The sequence below is a fragment of the Corvus brachyrhynchos genome, unplaced genomic scaffold, assembly GCF_000691975.1.
Source record: "Corvus brachyrhynchos isolate BGI_N302 unplaced genomic scaffold, ASM69197v1 scaffold2266, whole genome shotgun sequence".
NCBI classification, from domain to species: domain Eukaryota; kingdom Metazoa; phylum Chordata; class Aves; order Passeriformes; family Corvidae; genus Corvus; species Corvus brachyrhynchos.
In genome coordinates, this window is record NW_008238429.1 from 53,040 (window position 1) to 54,167 (window position 1,128).

Below are 1,128 nucleotides of genomic sequence, written 5' to 3' on the forward strand. Positions count from 1 at the left end.
AGGACCTCACTGTAGTGCTGATGGCTCTCACAGATGCTCCGACTGCTCCCACGCAGCTGGAGGGAAAGGGCATTTTTCTCCTCAAAGACCTGAGATAGCTGAGAAGAGAACACAACTAGCAAGCAAAGAAATTGATTTTGTGAAAGCAAAAATCTTCTCTGTCTAACTGAGGGTAAGAATTCTCTTGAGAACATATAACTACCACGCTGCCCATCACTAAGGTCCGAAGACCAGTGACAATCTCCAAGAGTAGCTTGCGGCAAAGATTTCTGGAAGTCTCAAAACATCAAAGAGATGTACAGAATACTGCATGTCAAGAACAGTATTTCTAAAGTGCTGCGATTGACCTAAACCTTTCAGAAATATCATCAGTAAATGATTTTATATTCTCATTTTCTCCTTCAACACAACTCTTTCTGAAGATGGATAAATTCTGGGTCTTCCATTTCAGTGTGGGAATTGACTGATTGTGATTCTGCACTGAAACGAAGGAAGTGTTTCAAACTGGCAGGCAGAAGTGAAGATGACAAGCTTGCCGTCCCAAGGAGGGACTTCCTTCAGCAGCCCAGAAAGCAGGAGGCTAGAAAGTGCTCCCGACAATAGACATGGAACCTGTAAACAACTTTCTTCATATGGTCTCACTCTTTGGTCCCTTTGTCTGATCTTCATCTCCCTCCACCCATCTTTCCCCCAGTCCTCCTTATCTGTCCTCTCTCCCCACCTCTCCCCTTCTCTCACCTCTTTCTTTCCTCCCCTGTCCTCTTCCCTCTTCCTTTCTCCCTCTGGTCACCTGGGAGAAAGGGCACCACATTTCAGTGGCAGAAAAGCTGCTGATTCAGACCGTGTCAGTGAGCCTGCTGGATGGGATCTGCATGGGGCCTGGATATCCTTCTGGTCCATACAGAACAGCTGTCCCACCCATGGCTTCTCTCTCCAATGCTCTGACTCACCCCAGTTACTCACTGAGGGAGAGCAGTGTGGGAGATGAAGGATGGGCTCTAGTGCTGTGCAAGCCCCATCCAGCAACAGGGAATCCATCAATGTGATTCTAACACTGCTTTTTTGAGAGATGTATTTCTGGTTTTGTGTTACTTCATTGAATGCCCCCAAGGACAGATCCATTCCTGC

General features: G+C 46.9%; 1 protein-coding gene across 1 annotated transcript in view; it reads right to left on the reverse strand.

Moving 5' to 3' along the window:
* GOLGB1 (golgin B1) overlaps positions 1-1,128 on the reverse strand; it is a 37,762-nt gene that overhangs the window by 4,923 nt on the left and 31,711 nt on the right. The window contains exon 20 of the mRNA XM_017736431.1: positions 1-98. Coding sequence (XP_017591920.1) covers positions 1-98 — 98 coding nt within the window. The remainder of the gene's footprint in view (positions 99-1,128) is intronic.